At 68.3% G+C, this 15,563-nt stretch overlaps 3 protein-coding genes across 8 annotated transcripts; all 3 read right to left on the bottom strand.

The window, feature by feature from the left end:
- Positions 1–119: 119 nt before the first annotated feature.
- DHH (desert hedgehog signaling molecule) lies at positions 120–3,874 on the bottom strand. Its single transcript, XM_030510409.1, has 3 exons — positions 3,467–3,874; positions 1,943–2,204; positions 120–1,419 (listed from the first exon to the last, which is right to left on the bottom strand). The coding sequence occupies exons 1-3, from the start codon at positions 3,776–3,778 to the stop codon at positions 758–760; spliced, it is 1,236 nt and encodes a 411-aa protein (XP_030366269.1). The 5' UTR covers positions 3,779–3,874; the 3' UTR covers positions 120–757.
- A 1,703-nt stretch (positions 3,875–5,577) lies between these two features.
- Positions 5,578–10,386, bottom strand: LMBR1L (limb development membrane protein 1 like). 6 transcript variants are annotated; one of them, XM_030510405.1, is made up of 17 exons: positions 10,151–10,386; positions 8,977–9,061; positions 8,747–8,783; positions 8,498–8,637; positions 8,299–8,402; positions 8,106–8,232; positions 7,924–7,992; positions 7,705–7,769; positions 7,526–7,601; positions 7,328–7,411; positions 7,079–7,155; positions 6,918–6,995; positions 6,765–6,841; positions 6,597–6,687; positions 6,394–6,460; positions 6,152–6,313; positions 5,578–6,072 (listed from the first exon to the last, which is right to left on the bottom strand). In XM_030510405.1, the coding sequence occupies exons 1-17, from the start codon at positions 10,220–10,222 to the stop codon at positions 6,014–6,016; spliced, it is 1,470 nt and encodes a 489-aa protein (XP_030366265.1). In that variant the 5' UTR covers positions 10,223–10,386; the 3' UTR covers positions 5,578–6,013. The 6 variants fall into 6 exon arrangements, with proteins under 6 accessions (XP_030366265.1, XP_030366266.1, XP_030366262.1 ...); XM_030510406.1 differs by having other exon boundaries at positions 6,765–6,838; XM_030510402.1 differs by having other exon boundaries at positions 8,106–8,402.
- A 559-nt stretch (positions 10,387–10,945) lies between these two features.
- Positions 10,946–14,163, bottom strand: LOC115618643 (tubulin alpha-1B chain). The gene is made up of 4 exons (XM_030510392.2): positions 13,973–14,163; positions 12,700–12,922; positions 12,474–12,622; positions 10,946–12,121 (listed from the first exon to the last, which is right to left on the bottom strand). Exons 1-4 carry the CDS (start codon positions 13,973–13,975, stop codon positions 11,141–11,143), a joined length of 1,356 nt encoding a protein of 451 aa, XP_030366252.1. The 5' UTR covers positions 13,976–14,163; the 3' UTR covers positions 10,946–11,140.
- Positions 14,164–15,563: the final 1,400 nt, after the last annotated feature.

Here is a 15,563-nt window from a genome sequence, read left to right as displayed (position 1 = left end):
CCCGGGATTCCAAGCCCGAGGGACCCCCATGCCCCTGGAATGCTGCAGCTCACCGGGGTTCCCACCTCCCCAGACCCCCCAGCCCGGCCCTTCACAGCCCCCCCAGTCCCAGACAGAGCTCCACAGGGGCCATAGAGTCTCTTTATTTACCCAAAGAATTAAATAGCAGGATTCTCTGTTTCTGACACAGTCGTGGTTAGGAGCAGGCTGAGCCCTGCCCCGCGGCGCGGGCGGGGGCATTTATATTACCATTTATAAATAGAAAAATAGACCTCTCAAGCAGGGCGGGTTAGCAGTTAGCGCGGTTAGAGCCGGGGCCGGCACCCCCGGGTTGGATCCGGCACTCCCCGGGTTGGATCCGGCATCCGCTGGGCTGGATTCGGCATCCCCCGGACTGGATGCAGCCCCGGGGCAGGGTCCGATGACGCCCGACAGGCAGCAGCCCCAGCCGCAGCGGTTAATAAAGCAATAAATAGCGGGGGAGCGCGCGGGGTCCCGGGTGCAGATACCCGGCGGTGCTGCAGGAGGGGCTCCGGGACACAGGAGGGGGCTGAGCTCAGGTCCCTGGGCCACCCCATGACGCCCCATCCCAGAGACCCTGTCCCCAGCAGAGCTGAGGGTCACCCCAACGCCTCCGCGGGGCCAGAGGTACCCCAATCGCTCCTCCCTGGGTGCAAGGGGGGCCCAGGGCTGGAGCCCCCAGTTTCCAGTGTGTAGCATGATCTGCAGTGCGGTGACTGGGGGGGGGCGGGACCCCCTATACCTGCAGGGCCTCGTGGCCCAGCACCCCCCCAGCCAGCCGGTAGAGCAGGCGGGAGTACCAGTGCATCCCAGCCTCTGGCACCGTCCCGTTCCCGGCCTCGGCGCGCACGGGCAGCAGCGAGAGGAGGCCGTGGAAGAGGCGGAGCGGGGCGAAGGCGCAGTGGGCCCAGCGGTGGCTCTCTAGGACGGCGTAGCAGGATGCCAGCACCCCGTTGACCAGCAGGGTCCCGTGGGAGGTGAGCGGGGCGAAGACCCCGACGCCATCCTCCCGTGAGACCCGCAGCACTCGCGCCGGGCGCAGCCCCTGCCCCCCGGCACCGTGGGCCAGCACCGCGTCCCCGGGGCGCACACGGCGGGCGAAGACGGGCAGGAAGGTGGCGTTGGCCGCCCCCCGGGCCGCGAAGACGAGGTGGGACGGGGTGAGGAGCAGCCGGCGCGCAGGGCTGGCCGTCTCGATGGCCACAAAGGAGGCGCGTTGGTCCAGGTCGCGGTCGAGGAACAGCAGCACCTCGGTGGGCACCAGGCGCCCGCCTGGCTCCGCACCCAGCACCCAGTCGCCCCGGCGCAGGTCGGCCAGGCCCCGGCGTTCGCCGCTCTGCAGGGTCACAGTGGCGTGGCCGGGGAAGCAGCCGCCGGTGCGGACGGCCAGCGAGTTATCTGGGTGTATGGGGAAAGCCGTGGGTGCCCTGTCCCCACCGGCCACCTCCACCTCCAGAAGGGAAACGGCTCCAAATGGAGCTGCTCCCCCCCCGGCCCCCGAACCACCCCCGGAACAAAGCCGGTATTTTCCGACCCCCCCCCTCCCCGGTTCCTGCGCGGCTCCCGGGGCGCTGCAGGGCCCCTTTGTCCACCCCGCACTGACGCCCTTTGTTCGGGGCTGGCGACGGTGACATTTACGGGCACTTTCACTTTCTGTCGATTGTCATTTCTAGGCCGGATGGGGGTTGGCGGCTGGAGCAGCTGCGGGGCTGTGGGGCTGGGAGCTGCGGGGCTGTGGGGCTGCGGGGCTGTGGGCTGCGGGGCTGTGGGGCTGAGGGACAGACATGGGCTGAACCCACTGGGGCTGGACACCAACCGGAGCAGGGCTGCATCCCACATGGATGCAGGCTGCCGAGGGGGAGCAGAGGAGACTGCGGGGCTGCGATGCTGATGGGGATGGCAGCCCCCCCCCGTGTGGTACCTGCTCTAACGGAGACGTGGATGTGCGCCTTGGACTCATAGTAGACCCAGTCGAAGCCGGCCTCCACGGCCAGGCGCGCCAGCATGCCATACTTGTGCCGGTCCCGATCGGACGTGGTGATGTCCAGTGCCCGGCCCTCATAGTGCAGCGAGTCGGGGAGGTGGTGCCCGTCCTCGTCCCAGCCTTCCGTCACTCGCAGCTTCACCCCGGGCCACATGTTCATCACCGCGATGGCTAACGAGTTCACCCGCTCTTTGCAGCGCTGGACGGGGGGGGACCAGCACCGGAGTCACCCCCAGCCCCTGCAGCGCCAGGTCCCCCCCACAGATGAACAGAGGGCCTGCAGAGGCTTGGGGAGAGCTCAAAGGGGTTGCTGGGGGGAGCCCCCACAGGCGCAGAGAGGAGCACAGTCGAGCTGCCCCCCCCCGCCAGGATGCAGGTTGAACGTTAACGTGCCCCGGGGTCCCGTGGTGCACGGGCAGCCGGGCAGAACGGGCAGGGGACCGGGACGGGGACCGGGACAGTGTCACCTTCCCCGCGGCACCGGCAGTGACTGATTAACGCGGGGGGGGGGGGGGGGGCAGAGCTGAGGGCGCAGCGGACCCTGAACCAGGCCTGAGTCCGGGAGCAGCACCGTGGGGAGCTCAGCGCTGGCTTGGGGGGGCTGCACCGGGGAGCTGGGACGCCAGTGCCCAGAGCAGAGGCGCTGGTGGGGGGTCCCGGTCAGCGCCGGGGTCCCTCTCCCCCTGTAGCAGCGGCAGCACCGACGTGGGCTGCGGAGCTCGGAGCTACCCTGGTCCGGTGAGGTCACAGCGTCCCCCCGCGCCCCGGTGCCCCCCGGTCCCCCGTGCAACAAAGCGGCTCCCGGGAGCGCGGGGCCGGGGGGGCGGCAGCGGCGGGGGGGCAGGAATGTGCCCGGCCCGGCCCGGCCCGGCGACAATGGGCTCCTTCCAGCCCGGAGCTGACCTCAGGCTCCGGGAATGCCGGCGCGGCCACAAAGGGCCCTTTCAGCCGCCTGCACCCCGGGGCGGCCCCGGCCCCGGCACCGCCGCCCCGGCCCCGCCGCCCCGGCCCGCGGGAGCCGCAGCCGCCGCCTGGACCACTCGCAGCATCCCCCGTCTCCATGGCGACCGTGGAGCCGCCCCTCGCCATGGCAACCGCGAGCATCCCGACAGGGCGCGGCGCGGCGCATCCCGGGCTCCCGCCGCCCTGGATTCCCCTCACCCCGCCCCGGGCAGACAAGTACCGGGGCCGCCCCCTCCCAGCTGCCCGCCCCACCGGCACCGCCCCATTAATCCCCGACGGCAGCTCCTTAACGCCCAACGCGGCGTGACCACACCGTCGCCCCGGGGATCCGGTGCTGCCGACGAGGCAACGTGCGGCCCCGGGGAGGGTCAGACCCTGTACCCCAGGAGGGTCGGTGCCGCCCGGGGAGGGTCGCTGCGCTCCCGCCCGCCTCCCCCCTGCCGCCGCGTCCCCGGTCTCCCGGGAGCGAGGCCGCGCCGGACCGGGCGCAGCCCCCACCTCGGTCATGAGCCGGTCCGCGCCCGTGTTCTCCTCGTCCTTGAAGATGATGTCGGGATTGTAGTTGGGCACCAGGTCCCTGAAGCGCTCCGAGCCCCGCAGCACTTTGCCCTCTGCCTTCCCGCTCGCCCCCAGCGTCTGCTCGGGCACGTTGGGCACGAACTGCTTGTAGAGCAGCGGCGAGAGCTGCCGCCGCCCCAGCCGCCGCCGCCCCACCGGACCCCGGCCCGGCCCGCAGCCCAGCGCCGGTGCTGTCAGCAGGCAGGCTGCGAGGCCGAGCAGGCCGAGGGCGAGCGGGCTCCGCCGGGGCATCCCGACCGCCGGCCCCCGCTGCCTCCACCGGCCCCGCTCAGTCGCCGGGGGCTCGGGAGGCTGGGGCGGGCATGGTCCCGCTGCGGTGGCCCCGGGGCTTTTAGACGGTCGCGGTGCCAGGGGCGGGTCGGCGCCGTTTCCTTCTCACACCCACGGACCCGTCGCCGCTGCGGGATCCGCGGCAGCCCGGGACTATTGCCCCCCCGCCTCCGGTACCGCCACCCACTCGGAGCGCGGCACCCGGGCACCGGGACGGCCCCCCCCGCCGCCGGCTCCGCACCCACGGGCCCGGCACCCCCGCGCCTGGCGCCGTAACCCTTCCCGGGGACCTCCCGACACAGCCCGAGCCTCGGGGAACGCGCTCTTCCCGCTGCTTCCCAGTACCGGGCACCGGCCACCGGCACCCCGCGCCTCGGTCCCGCCTCCTCTCCCCGTGTGAACCCTGCGCTCCGGTACCGGCTGCTCTGCCCGCTCCCCGTACCGCGCTCTGGTACCGGGACACCCTTATTCCGGTCCTAAGGCCGCGCTTCTGGTCCCGGGACCCTTCTCCTGTCCTGTCACCGCCTCTCGGGACCGGCGATCCCCCTCTCCTGGCGCCGGCCCCGGTCCCGGCCGCTCCTCTCCTCCCGCTGCCCTTCGCACCGGGGACACACGTTATTCTAATGCTGCGCCGCCGGTACCGGCACCTGCACCTGCTCCGTCCCCTGGCACAACCTCGCTCCCGGGCCTCGCTTCCTGGCAAGACTCCGGTCCCCCCGATCGGTCCGGCCCCCGGTACCGGTACCCGCTCCTGGCTCAGCCCCGGTACCGGCTCCCCTGGGTGCCGGTCGGCGCCGAGCGCTGCCCGCAGCCGTCCCGGCCGGGCTGCCCCCACCTGCGGCCGCTCGGCTCCGGCCCTGGGCAGCCCCGCCTCGGACCCGGCCCCCGGGAGCGGCGGCAGCGGCGGCCACATCCCCCGGGGCCGCCCCCGCCGGGCTGCCCTGCCCCGGACGGCCCCTCCGCGCCTCGGGCCCGGGCCCCCCGCTCCGGGCTCGGGCTCCGCCGGGGATCGAGGCACCGCCGGGGCTGGGACCGCTCTCCCCCGAGAACGGGGGCACCTCCAGAGGCAGCCCCCGCCCCGGGATCGGGCTCCCCCGGGGGCTGAGTCCGTGCCCCCAGCACCCCCCTGCACCCTCAGAGCTGCGGAGAAGCACCCAAAGGTGCCGGGACCCCGTCGAGGGCAGGAGGCAGCAGCGGGGTGGTGCAGGGTGGGGAACGGGCCGGAGGGAGCCCGGCCCCCCGCGGCTCCCCCGGTGCCAGCCCGGGGTGACTGGGAGGGGAGCAGGTCGTGGGGAAATCGCGGGCATCGATGGCCTCATTTCCTGCAATATAAACCAGGCTTCCTGCGCTTCCTGCCCGGCCCCTGCCGGGGGGGGGGGGTACGGGGGGGTCCGGGCCCCCAGCCCCGCGGGGGGGGGCGCCCTGGCTCGGCCCCAGCCGGGGCAGGATGGGTGGGGGGGAGCCGGTTCCTGGGGTAGTTTCCGCTCCGGCCGCATGACACCCCCCTCCCCAGGGGGCAAGGACCGAGCCCCCCCCCCGGGCCCCTCAGTCCCCTCCTGCCCGCACCCCGAAGCGGTCCGTGCCCCCCCAGGCTGCTGCTCCCAACTTCAGCCCTACCTCAAAGGAGCTCCTTAACCCCAGCCATGATAAGGGTTAATGTTGAGGGAACCTGGACAGGACTGAGTGTCCCCCCTCCCCAGACAGGGACCCCCCCCCAGGCTCAGCCCTTGGATGAGGGGAAACAAACCCCTGCAAATGTGGATATTTCCATATATAAAAAGAGACTCTTTATTGCTCCAAACAAGTTCGATGGTAACAGAGACCCGACAAACTCAACACACAGGTTCACCCCCAGCCCTGCTCCTCCCCTGGGGAGTCCAAAGGCCTAGCAGTGGGGGACAACCAGTGCCCCACCACCACCATGACACGGTGTGTGGAGTGACTGTGGGAACCACAGGCCCCCCCATACTGACTTTATGATGCTCTTACATGAGGTATGTGAACGGGGGGGGGCTGCTGCCAGCGCAGCTCCGGGGGGGCTGTGATGGGGACAAGGCTCAGTAGCACAGCTGGAAAGGGGCAAGTCTCCCCCGAGGAGCCTCAGCTCTCCCGGGGGGGCTCCAATGTCCCTGAAGCACCATTGGGGTCATCCTGGGGGCCACCGCAGTGGGGGGGGGCATATCCCTGTCCCCAGCACTAGCAGGGCTTGGTGAGGCGCCGGGAGCGGGGCACAGGCAACGGCAGCTTGTGCAGACCTGGGCAGAGGGAGAGTGTGAGAGGCGGCGGGGGGGGACGGAACGGGACCCCCCCTCCAGCCCCGTGGCTCCCCCTCACCGAAGGCGTGGATGAGCTCGGCCTGGACGGCCCAGGACACCCTCTTGACCAGGCAGAGGGTGGTGAGCACCGCGAAGCCCATGTTGTACAGGAACACGATGTAGAAGTTCCCCAACCAGTTGAAGCGGCCAAAGTCCCCCAGGAGGTCAAATCGGGTGATGCCTGTGCGGGGGGGGGGGCAGTCAGGGCATGTGGGGACACCCAGGGCCCGGGTTCACCCTGATCCCCCCCCCGGGGCTCACCCAGTGTCCTGGAAAAGACGGGCAAGGCCGAGCTGAGCACCAGCAGGGAAACGCAGTTCCCGATGATCTGGGGGGGGAAGGAGTGTTCTGGGGTGGGCAGCGCTGCCCCCAACAGGCTGGGGAAGGGGGACCCCAGTGCTGGAGCCCCATAGGGACCCTGTGCCCGAAGCATCAGGATGGGGGGGGACACACAGTGCTCCCACCTTGGTGAGGGGGGTGTCCTGCCGCTCCGGGAGCAGGCGGGTGAAGAGGGGGGAGTTGTAGAAGCCCACGACAGAGGAGACCATCAGGTAGCTGCGAGGGACGTTAAGGAAGAGAATGGGGAGTCCTGGGGACAGCGCTGGGGCCGCGAGTGCCCGTTGGAAGGATACAGGATGAGGACAACCTGCAGGGCAGCTCCGAAGGAGCCGAAGATGGAGAAGGAGACCTGGCCCAGGGATGCGTCCTGCTGGGAGAGGAGGAGGTTGGGTTGGACCCATCCCATGGGACACACTCGTCGCTGTCTTGTCCCCTCACCCAGGTACCTGGATGCCCCGTGGCATCGCAGCATCATCCAGCAGCAGCTCCAGGACGTGGAAGCAGACGATGAGCACGGAGATGCCCTGGGAGGAGCAGGGAAGGGGTGAGGGCAACGAGAGGGGACCTGGACGAGCTCCAGCTCCCCCGGGAGCGCAGGGACACTCACAGTCAGCGCCAGGAGGCCCAGCATGGCCAAGGGGTAGCCCAGGTTCCTCTGCCAAGGTGACGCTCGCTGCCGCAGCTCTGGGGGGGGGGACAGGAGAGGGGTGAGAGGGGAGCACAAACCCCACCTGAGGGCAGCAGATGGAGGGGGCCCCGGGGTGCCAGGACAGGGGGTTACAGCCCCCACCCTGCTGGAGAAGCGGTGATCCCAGTGCCAAGCTGGAGGGAGCTTTTTCTCCCCCAGGCTCCTCACCCAGCTTCCGCCTCTTGCTCCGGATGGCAAAGAGCTGCTCCCGCAGCAGCTCCACATTCAAGTTGAGCCAGCAGGAAGCTTTGCCTGCCAGGGAGGAGATGCCAAGGGGCTGGAGGGGGCTCCTATGTGCTGGGGGAGAGGCGCCCCCATCCATACTAAGAACTCCCCTCCAGGCCGGTATCCGTGCTGGGCACCCACCAGAGGAGATCCTGCGGGACACAGCAGCTTCCTCCAGCCTTGTGCAGCTCAACTGCTCGTCCAGGTCTTCCAGGAGCTGGGGACGGGTGAGGAGCCCATAAGCAGCAGACTCAGGGGGGTGAGGGCACCTCACACCTGGGATGAGGGACCAGGCACCCCCGGGGGACACAACACCTTACCCGGGGTTTTACCAGCAGCTTCCCCGTGACAGCAAACATGGTGGAGAGGCCAAAGGGAGTGCACACTGCAATGGGAGGGGAGGCTGAGTGGGGGGGACCCAGCATCCTACCGCCCCCTTCACCCTCAGAACGGGCCTGGATAAGGGCTGGACCCTGCACCCAGCCAGGCACCCCTGGGACCAGCACCCAGCGCAGGACACGCCACATCCCAGGACTCACACAGCAGCAGCAGCACCCCAAAGAGCGAGATGCAGGAGTAGAGGTAGGGCAGGTAGTACTCCCAGAGGTCTGTGGACACAGTGGGGTCAGGCCAACAGTACCGGGAACGTCTTCTTCCCGTCAGGGCCTGGTCCTGCCCTGCTGGAGCTGGGTGAGCCCCAGAGCACCCCGGCAGCACCCACCATAGAGTGACTGGCGACTGGCCACGTCATTGCCCACGATGGCAGAGGCCACCCAGACCATGCCCAGCACCAGCAGCGTCAGCAGCAGCAGCACCACCGAGGTCTCATACACCCTGGCCATGATGCCCTGTGGGAGCAGGGTTAGTGGGGAGCCAGGGACAGGGGTGAGACAAGGGGGGACACCACCACCCACCTTCTTGGATCCTGCAAAGCCCTCTGACTCAGTGAAGAAGTAGGCAAAGGGCATGAGGAAGACAAGGGACAGATTGGAGAAGAGAAAGACCAGGTTCCAGAGGCCTGGAGAGGAGGGAGAAGAGAGTGGAGTGAGCTCCTGGGGGGGAGACCCTGCCCCACAGCCCTCAGAGCACCCTGGGGCCACCCTGTGCACCCACCATGGACAAGGGACCCATTGAGCCACTGGATGTAGTAGTTGTGGGGGAAGGAGAGCAGCACCTCGTTGCTGATGATGGAGAAGGGCAGGAGGAGGACAGCGCCCAGTGCCACAGCCAGGGTGAAGGTGCAGAGCCCCAGCCTGCAGGAGGGACCAGTGTCAGCTCCCAGGGTCACTGGGTGGGAGGTCCTCATGTCGTGGCTCAGGAGGAAGCACCTGAGTGTCCCTCATAGGATAGGCAGGAACTTACGCGATCCTGTTGACAGCAGCATCCTCATCATCGTGCTCTGCAGGGGGGAACATCCCAAACCATTGGGGCTGGGGGAGGCATCACTCCCACCCATCCCAGTGCTGCACAAACCCTCCCGGGGTGGGTCTGGGCTCTGCTCCTGTCCCACTGCACCCGGGGTTCTCAGGGGGCGATGGAGGAACAAACCCTGGGGAGGCTGAACACGGCTCCAGCTCCTCCCACCCTCCTACCTGCTGCGAAGTCCGTGTGCTGCTTGAAGTGGGTTATGATGAAGTGGCAGAGGATGTAGAGGCTGGCAAAGAGCAGGGTGCAGATCTGCAGGCAGAAGAGTGCGGGCAGCATGCGCAGGGCCGGGGGCTCACCCATGGGTGCCCACAGGCTGCACAGCACCCAGGCCAGGGGGGCTGAGTGCTCCCCAGCAGCTCAGGACACCCCGGACCCCGCCGGCTCCAGCGCCCGGCAGAGCCGCGGGAGCAGCCTTGAAGCGGGCGCCAAGGCCCCTGCGGCAGCGCTGCCGCCCCCGCCGGCGGCGTGCGGGGAACGCGGTGACCTTTCATCCCGACAGGTACGCGGCAGGACGGGGAAAGGTCGCCCGGACCCGCCACCTTGGCACGGGTGGAGCGGGGACACCCGCAGCACAGCGGTCCTCCCGTCCCTGCTTGCACCCAGGCTGCCACAGGCTGTACCCCACAGCCCAGAGCTCTTGCCTGGCCGGGAACCCCCAACACCTCCCACACCCAGGGAGGTCGGGCCGGGTGAGCTCCACACGGGCTGTGCTGAGCCAGGAGCTCCCCAAACCTCCTTTGGTCAAGGAGCTGGGCTCTGGGCACCAAATCCCCTGACATGCAGCATCCTGGAGGGCCCTCAGGGGACACCAGGACCAGGACACCCCTGTTGTCCCCATCTCTGAGCCCGTGGCAGCAGAGCAGGAAACAAGACACAGCCCCGGCTGCCTCCCTCCACTATGCCCATGTTTTGTGGAGGCTGCACGGGGCTCTTCCCCGGTGACATCGAGTGACAGAGAGAGGGTGCTGGCCTGGGGGCAGGAACAGAGCCAGGGGCCTGGCTAACACACCACACCCCGGCCCCCTCCCAGGAGCTCTCCGGTGGGGCAGGCACGGCCCAGCACCAGGGCTCCAGCACAGCGGAACTTCGGTGCCGCGGGGGTCAACTGGGACAGGACCAAGAGGGGTCGCGCCGGAGGGCAAGGCCACGGCCCAGCCCCGGGACCCGCTATCTGCGGGGCACACAGCAGCCCGCCGTGCTCTGGCACCGATAAGGGCCGGGTATGAGGCACAGCGCGGGCCGAGCTCAAAGCTGCCGCCTTTCCAAAGCGCGCACCCGCAGCTCCCCGCCACACCGGGCCCGTTCCCCCGCCCCTCACCGCGGAGCCCCGGCACTCACGATGCACTCGCGGACCCGCTCGTGGAAGAGTTGCTCCCGCAGGGCCAGCGCGTCCTGCTCCGCAGGGGCCATACTGCGGCAGCATGGCCGGGCCGGCAGCAGCGGGACGGGACGGGACGGGACGGGACGGGACGGGCCGGCAGCGGCGGCCGGTGCAGCCGGTGCTACAGGTGCAACCGTGGGAAGCGCCGCTCCTGGCCCCGCCCCTCACGTCCGGTACCTCGCTACAATGTATCCTCGCCGCCACGGACTGAAAGAGCCCCATCAGACCCCGCCCCTTCCCGCCCATTGGCTCGAGGCAGCGAATGAAGCGCCGCTTATTGGTGGACGGTGGAGCAAAGCGCTCTGATAGGCTGAGGGCGGTGCCGCGCTCCCACCCCAGACTCCCACGAGGGGGGCAGCGGCTCCCGCGCAGCCTCCGGGCGGGCGCAGCCGCGATCGGGCGCAGGGACGGAGCTGATCCCCGGGCCAGCGCTAATCCCCGCGGGTTAATCCCCCGCCACGGCCGAGCTCCCCTCCAGGGTGGAGGGCACTGAAGACAGCTTGATCCCAGGCATTTCTGAAGGACAACAGCAGCACCCAGGGTGCCTGGGCAGCATCCCCACTCCATAACACCAAGGGAGAAAGAAGAGGGGGCTTCACCCCTTCAGGGAGAGTAAGGGCTGTGCAGAGCCAGCACCCAGCAGGAGCCCCATCATTCCCATCGCCTGGCTGCACACGGACAATAGGGACAGTCTGTTCCCATGGGCCGGGGCCAGGCACTGACACAGAGGGTTTGTATCCGACACAGGGGCAGCCTCTCTTAAAGCCTTTTATTCACAGACATGGTACAGACACATGGAAAATCGACATGATCACATAGGAGAACACGAGCCCAGAGCAGCGTGTCCCCCCGCCGCGGGGCTGGACCCCGCCCAGTGCACAAGGAAGCTGAAGTGTTTGAAGCAGACATTTTGTGGACATGCTACAGCGACAGAAGGAACTCGGCATTCAGTATTCCTCCCCTTCCTCCTCTCCCTCCCCTTCCACCGAATCCACCCCCACCTCCTCATAATCCTTCTCCAGCGCGGCCATGTCCTCCCGGGCCTCTGAGAACTCGCCCTCCTCCATGCCCTCCCCCACGTACCAGTGCACAAAGGCTCTCTTGGCGTACATCAGGTCGAACTTGTGGTCCAGGCGGGCCCAGGCCTCGGCGATGGCCGTGGTGTTGCTCAGCATGCACACCGCGCGCTGCACCTTGGCCAGGTCCCCGCCGGGCACCACCGTGGGGGGCTGGTAGTTGATGCCCACCTTGAAGCCGGTGGGGCACCAGTCCACGAACTGGATGCTGCGCTTGGTCTTGATGGTGGCGATGGCGGCGTTGACATCCTTGGGCACCACGTCCCCGCGGTACAGCAGGCAGCACGCCATGTACTTGCCGTGCCGCGGGTCGCACTTCACCATCTGGTTGGCTGGCTCGAAGCAGGCGTTGGTGATCTCGGCCACCGAGAGCTGCTCGTGGTAAGCCTTCTCGGCTGAGATGACAGGGGCGTAGGTGGCCAGCGGGAAGTGGATGCGGGGGTACGGCACCAGGTTGGTCTGGAACTCCGTCAGGTCAACATTCAGGGCCCCATCGAAGCGCAGGGAGGCAGTGATGGAGGACACGATCTGGCTGATGAGGCGGTTGAGGTTGGTGTAGGTTGGCCTCTCGATGTCCAGGTTGCGGCGGCAGATGTCATAGATGGCCTCATTGTCCACCATGAAGGCACAGTCAGAGTGCTCCAGGGTGGTGTGGGTGGTGAGGATGGAGTTGTAGGGCTCCACCACGGCCGTGGAGACCTGCGGGGCTGGGTAGATGGAGAACTCCAGCTTGGACTTCTTGCCATAGTCGACAGAGAGGCGCTCCATGAGCAGGGAGGTGAAGCCGGAGCCGGTGCCACCCCCGAAGCTGTGGAAGACCAGGAAGCCCTGCAGCCCTGTGCATTGGTCAGCCTAGAAGAAGAGAAAACAAGACTGATCCGTCAGTAATTCTGGCTTTAAGTGGCCACCAATTCACCCAGGATGGCCAATATTCACCCCAGGAACTCAGGCTTTGGGGACAGGCAGGGGCAGGCACTTGCTCATAACCAGTTGGTCAAGAAGGAGAGATTCAAATAGAAACCTCCCATGACCTTACTAAAAGGATGAAATAAGGTTTTCCTAAGCGTACAAATAATCCATATTCCCCCCATTAAATTCCCAGGGCACCTCCACCTTCATGTCCTGAGCTTGCAGGGTCCTGATAAAGGAGATTCACAGCCCAAGGGGAGGGGAAGGGGCTGATCCCACCAGGGCTGTTACCCACCAGCTTGCGGATGCGGTCGAGGACCAGGTCGATGATCTCCTTCCCGATGGTGTAGTGCCCACGGGCATAGTTGTTGGCCGCATCCTCCTTGCCCGTGATGAGCTGCTCAGGGTGGAAGAGCTGCCGGTACGTCCCCGTGCGCACCTCGTCTGCGGGGAGAGCCCGTTAGCGCCCGGCGGCCCGTGGAGCCCGGCCCCCCCCAGCCACGACCCCGGCCCGCGCTCACCGATCACCGTGGGCTCCAGGTCCACGAAGACGGCGCGGGGCACGTGCTTGCCGGCGCCCGTCTCGCTGAAGAAGGTGTTGAAGGAGTCGTCCCCGCCGCCGATGGTCTTGTCGCTGGGCATCTGCCCGTCGGGCTGGATGCCGTGCTCCAGGCAGTACAGCTCCCAGCAGGCATTGCCGATCTGCACGCCCGCTTGGCCAACGTGGATGGAGATGCACTCACGCTGCAGGGACACATCGGGAGGGGTCACGCTCATGCTCAGCCCCAACACTGGTTGTGCTGCGGCTCCAATCAGAGCCAACTTGGTGCCATCCAAACCGAGGAGCTCGCCATGTGATGGGGTGTTGGGGGGTGCTTTTGTGTGTGGCAGAGGGGACACAGCACGTGTTTCGGGGCAAACTGGAGCCACTATTTGGGAACCATCACCCGCATTAGGCCTCTGCCGGCTCCTAAATGGCGTGGGGAGGACATCTTAGAGCAGGGACGGGGTGAGGCTGCGCCGGGAGGAAGAGGAGGAGGAGGAAGTTCATGGCGCAACAGCGGGGACGTGACTGCACCATTGACCCGAAGCCACCGCAGAGGGCGGGCGGCGTCACCCCGGGGGTCCCCATGGCCCCCCCCCAGCACATTCCTGGCCACACCCTGCACCCGCCACCTGCTCCCAGCATTCCGGCCACCCGGGGCGGGGGTGGGGGGCTTCCCAGAAGCTATGGGACAGGATTAGCCCCATGGGGTTGGGCTCCGGAGGGTGCTTTGGAGTGGGGGGAGCAGAACACGGACCCTCTGCCCCCCCACAGCGGTGGGGAATGTTGGGGGGTTCAGGGCTGGATTTGGGGGGTGTTTGGTGATGCGATGGGGGAAGGGAAGCGGAACTGTGTCCGTTGCGGTGTGGGGGGGTGGGGCTGTGTCGCCTTCCCGCGCGCGGGAAGGGTAACGGTCGGGGCAGAGCGCCAAAAGCAAGACAGAGCCCCGCCCCCACCGGAGGAGGGGGACCGGGGACCACGTGCTGCCCCCCAAGGGCGCTGTACCCCCCTGGGTGCAGTACCCCGCCCCAGCACCCCTCAGCCTATTCTCTGCCCACACCCCCCGCTCCTGCTGTGCCCCCCAAAAGCCGCTCTGCCGTGTGCCCCCCAATCCCTATATTCCCGCCCAAGTCTTTCCCCTTCCCCTCCCTCCCAATCCTGCTGGTTACTTCCAATCACACCCCCCAGTTTTCCTCCCTCCCTGACCCCCTTCCCCAGTGCCCCCCAATTCACAGCCCCCCCTCCCTTACCATGGCTGCGGCTCGGTTACTCGTCCCGACAAGCAAGGAATCGACGCAAGTACCAGGCTGCCGCCGCCCCCGGGCACCCCCCTATATACCGGCCAGGGGGGCGGGCTGCGCGCCCCCGCCCCGCGCTCCTATTGGCCTCGACACACGCCCATCCACACGCTCCCAATGCCGATTGGCTCAACCACATGGCGCTCCCCGCCTCCTTCCTCCACCCCCCCCGCTGCCGGGCGGGCGCTGCGGGGATTTGGGGGGGCCTCGGGGCTTGCGGAGGGTCCCCCCGCACGGTTTGGGGGGCTTCGGGGGGGGGGGTGGTGGTGTCTGACCCTCCCCTCCGCAGTCCTCAGCCCACTGTGTGTGCTGCGGAGAGAGGGGGGCAACGGCCGCTCCCGCACCCCCCCCCCCGCATCCCTCCCCCGCCCGGTGCGGCTCCGCTGCAGAGGAAAACTGCGACATGGGGGGGGGATGGCACGTGCTGCCGCGCCCCCCCTCCTCTTACCGCGTCCCGAGGCCGTTAATCGGCTTTCTCTCGTCAGACCTCCCCGGCCCATCTGCACCCCACGGACCCCCTCCAGCTCAGTTGTAGGGGGGGGCAGTCCTGAATCCTGCCGTGCTGGGGGGCATCGTGCCCCGGAACCCCCCTGGATTTCTGCTGGGGCGGGGTCAGAAGCCCTAGATCCACCCTTGGGGAGAGATAGACCCCCCTGGATTTCAACTGGGGGGGGGGCAGATCCCATTCCTTTTGTCTCGGCCGTGTCCCCGTCTCCCTACGTGACTCCCCCCCACAGCCAGGCGGGACCCCCCACTCCCCGTGGGCACCACCCCACAGAATGGGGGCCGCGCTGTGATCCTGCCGAGCCCCCCCGGGTTGTGTTTATGGGTGCAGCTCCCCGCCCGGCTGCGAGGCCATGGATAGCCGGGGGCGGCCGAGAAGGAGGGGGCTCAGCACCAGCCCCCGTCTAATCCCCGGCGCTATTTGCTCCCGGTAATCCGCCTTCCTGTTCGCAGAGAGTTCCGCGGACACCCCGGTGGCAGCGCGGCCGCATCGCCTGTCCCGCGGGGTTCCCCTGCCCCACCGAGGCCCCCCCCAACGCCAGGGCCCCCCCTTCCCCAGCCGAGGCCCCTCCCGGGGTGCGCGGGGCAGGCGCGGCGGCAGCAGCCGCATTGCAGCGGGTGACGTGGCTCCCGCCATTTGCCTTCCCGGGAAGCCGCGTGGCCGCTCCCGCCGGGATGCCCCGGGCGGTGGGGGGGCTCTCCGGGGCCACCGGTGGCCGCTCTCGGTGCGGGGGTCCCCGATGGGGTTCGGGGTCCGCTCGGCTCGGGGTGATGCCGACGCGGCACCGCAGAAGAGCTGTTCGCAGCTGCGCTCATCACCGCCGCACGGGGAGGGGGTGATTCAGACACGGTGGCCCTGGGAGGGGTCCCAGGGTCGTGTCCCCCCCCCCGCAGCACCCACTCAAGTTTCAGCGTGATCAACTTCCCCTTCATTATTAATCCCTGACCGGAGCCACGGGAGGGGGGGCTGGTTCCTCCCATCAAACGGGGGGGGGGCTGCTATGACATTCAAAACCCTCCCCAGGGGCTGGGACCAGCT

This window comes from Strigops habroptila, chromosome 23 (genome assembly GCF_004027225.2).
Source record: "Strigops habroptila isolate Jane chromosome 23, bStrHab1.2.pri, whole genome shotgun sequence".
In the NCBI taxonomy this organism is placed as follows: domain Eukaryota; kingdom Metazoa; phylum Chordata; class Aves; order Psittaciformes; family Psittacidae; genus Strigops; species Strigops habroptila.
Note: the sequence above shows the minus strand (reverse complement) of the source record. Positions and strands in the feature narration are given on the sequence as shown.